Source organism: Phaethon aethereus, assembly GCF_964289735.1.
Source record: "Phaethon aethereus genome assembly, chromosome: 35".
Classification (NCBI taxonomy): domain Eukaryota; kingdom Metazoa; phylum Chordata; class Aves; order Phaethontiformes; family Phaethontidae; genus Phaethon; species Phaethon aethereus.
Window position 1 is genome coordinate 279,420 of NC_138611.1, and position 2,911 is coordinate 282,330.

The 2,911-nt window shown below is 59.1% G+C and overlaps 1 protein-coding gene across 1 annotated transcript; it reads left to right on the forward strand.

Moving 5' to 3' along the window:
* Positions 1-869: 869 nt before the first annotated feature.
* Positions 870-2,236, forward strand: MFSD5 (major facilitator superfamily domain containing 5; the record flags this gene model as incomplete). The annotated part of the gene is made up of 1 exon (XM_082012337.1): positions 870-2,236. Exon 1 carries the CDS (start codon positions 872-874, stop codon positions 2,234-2,236), a length of 1,365 nt encoding a protein of 454 aa, XP_081868463.1. The 5' UTR covers positions 870-871.
* Positions 2,237-2,911: the final 675 nt, after the last annotated feature.

A 2,911-nucleotide genomic window follows, 5' to 3' on the forward strand; every position in this document is an offset into this window, starting at 1 on the left:
GTAACCTGGCAGTCAGCAGATCTGCTTTTGGGATCTGTCCTTGAGGATTTTCAGAGACACTGGAATTAGCTAGGAACAAATTGTGATTGAATTAGACGTAGGATGGTGGGTTGCTGCTCCTTTGTGACACATCTGTGTGCTTAAATCGGTTCCTGCCAGCAAATCACAAGTGCCAGCCCGACTCTGAGCTTGGGAGTGATCTCCACCCTCAGCACCTCCGAAACATTTCAGGGCAGGGAAGTTTGGTGCGGAAGGGAGAGCAGCGGTAAGTGGACGCCATTCTTCACTTCTTGGTAATAAATGTGAATAGCAGAGGTACAAAGCCAAAGTATCGCTCAGGAGTTTGGGCAATTTCCTTGATTGTGGATTTCTCTTGATTTGCGAGTTAGCATAGTTAAGGGAGCGCTGTGGGGCCGAGGGGGGGGCTGTGGGGGTATGTGGGCATCTAGGGGGGCCCAGGGCTGTGGGTCCCCGAGAGGGGCCCTGGGGCTGTTGGGGCCATATGGGGCGGGTGTTGTGGAGGCTGTGCCATGGGGATGTATGGGGTAGGGCTGGGGGATACTGCGGGGGTGATACGTGGGGGGGGCATATGCATAGTGCAGGGCTGTGGCGATACCACAGGGGGGATGTATAGGGGCTATGGGGGTTGATCTGAGGGGCCTGAGGCAGGTGGGGGGAGAGCAGCTCAGTGTGAGGGGACTGCCTGGGACAGCAGGGTTCTGGGCGGGCAGGGGGGATCAATGGGGGCCGATGAAGCTAGAGGCACCGTCCCCCAGGAGCCCCCATCCAAACCACAAGCCCGTCTGACCTGATTGCTGGCCCCCCCAGGACCTCCGCAGCACCCCCCAACCCCGGTGGTCTCCCCTCTGCCATGCTCCTCGCCTCCTACTCCGCCTGCGCCCTCCTCCTGGCCGCCTGCCTGGTGCTGGAGCTGGCCGCCTGCCGCTCCCGCCCCCCTGCCGCCCCCCACCACGCCAACCCGGCCTTCCGCCGCTTCCAACGCAGCTACTACCGCGTCTACCTGCCGGCACTGGCCGCCGACTGGCTGCAGGGACCCTACCTCTACAAACTCTACCAGCTCTACCGCTTCCTGGAGGGACAGATCGCCATCCTCTACGTCTGTGGCTTCGCCTCCAGTGTCCTTTTTGGGTTGGTTTCCTCTTCTTTAGTAGATCGATTGGGTCGCAAAAAGTCCTGTGTCCTTTTTTCCTTGACGTACTCGATTTGTTGTTTGGCCAAACTCTCCCGGGATTATCTGGTGCTGGCAGCGGGGAGGGTTTTAGGGGGGTTGTCCACAGCGTTGCTTTTCTCTGCCTTCGAGGCGTGGTACGTCCACGAGCATGTGGAACGGTACGATTTTCCGACTGAGTGGATTGCCATCACCTTCTCCCGGGCAGCTTTTTGGAACAACGTCATCGCCGTGGGAGCCGGAGGGGCAGCCGATTTCTTTGCCGAGTGGTTGGGGTTGGGCCCGGTGGCTCCCTTCATGGTCTCCATCCCCCTCCTGGTGCTGTCTGGGGTCTTTGCCGTGAAAAATTGGGATGAAAACTACGGGAAGAAACGAGCTTTCTCCAAAACCTGTGGCAATGGTTTGAAGTGCCTCCTCTCCGACCGGCGCGTCCTTCTCCTGGGCACCATCCAGGCTCTGTTTGAAAGCGTAATCTACATCTTCATCTTCCTCTGGACCCCCGTGCTGGATCCCCACGGCGCGCCCTTGGGCATCGTCTTCTCCGGCTTCATGGCCGCCAGCATGCTGGGCTCGTCACTCTACCGCCTGGCCATCTCCAAGAGGTACCATCTCCAGCCCATCCACCTCCTCTCCCTCGCCGTCCTCCTGGTTTTCTTCTCCCTCTTCATGCTCACCTTCTCTACCAACCCCGGCCAGGAGAGCCCCACCGAGTCCTTCCTCGCCTTCCTCCTCATCGAACTGTCCTGCGGGCTCTACTTTCCGGCCATGGGTTTCCTCCGACGGAAAGTGGTGCCAGAGAAGGATCGCCTGGGGGTGATGAACTGGTTTCGCCTCCCCCTGAACTTACTGGCCTGCCTGGGTTTACTGGTTCTCCACGACAGCGACCGTCAGACGGGCACCAGGAGCATGTTCGGCGTCTGCGCTGCCGTCGCGCTGCTGGCGCTGCTGGCTGCCGGCCGCCTCTTCGCCCTCAGCCGCCACGACGCTGAGCTCCGCCTGCCCACACCACTGGGACAGGCCGATGCCGATGCCACACCTGAGCTGTGACGGGTGTCACCCCCCTGAGGGACCGCAGAAGGGACATGGGGACACCCTGACCTGCTGCTACAGGATGAGTGCCCCCCCCGTGTGGCTGGTGACCCCCAAAACATCCTCGTCCCCAACGCCTCTCTGGTGGTAGGGGGGGTCAGAAGCACACAGGGAGGCATATTCTCTCTTTAAAAAAAACCCCCACAAAACCAAAACCCAACAAAATAAAAGGTGTTTCTGCAGACCCCCACCTCCGCAGAGTTTTTTGGGAGAGCCTACTCCTGCCTGGCACGGGAGTCTGTGCGCGTGGAAGTTTCACGCTGGAACCTTGTCCCGAGCAGCGGCGCACGGAGCCACGCTTGCACAATTGTGCCTGCGGCTCACGGGGGTTTCTGTGCACGCCAGCATTTGTGTTGCACAATCGTCCCTGGTGCAGGGGTGAGTTTCCATGTGCACCGGGACTTCCTTTGCACAATTGTCCACCGGGCTTTCTGTTGCACCGATGCGTGGCCGTCCTGCTCTACGTGGAGACGTGTACCAGCGCCTCGTTGCACGCTGACCTGCAGGCACCCCCTTGTGATTTCTGCTGTGGATGACATAGTTTACGAGAAGGCAGAAGAGAAATACATAGAAGGACCGCCTGTCAGCAAAAGGTATCTTTTTCTTTCTAGTTCACTGTTTATATGGCAAAAT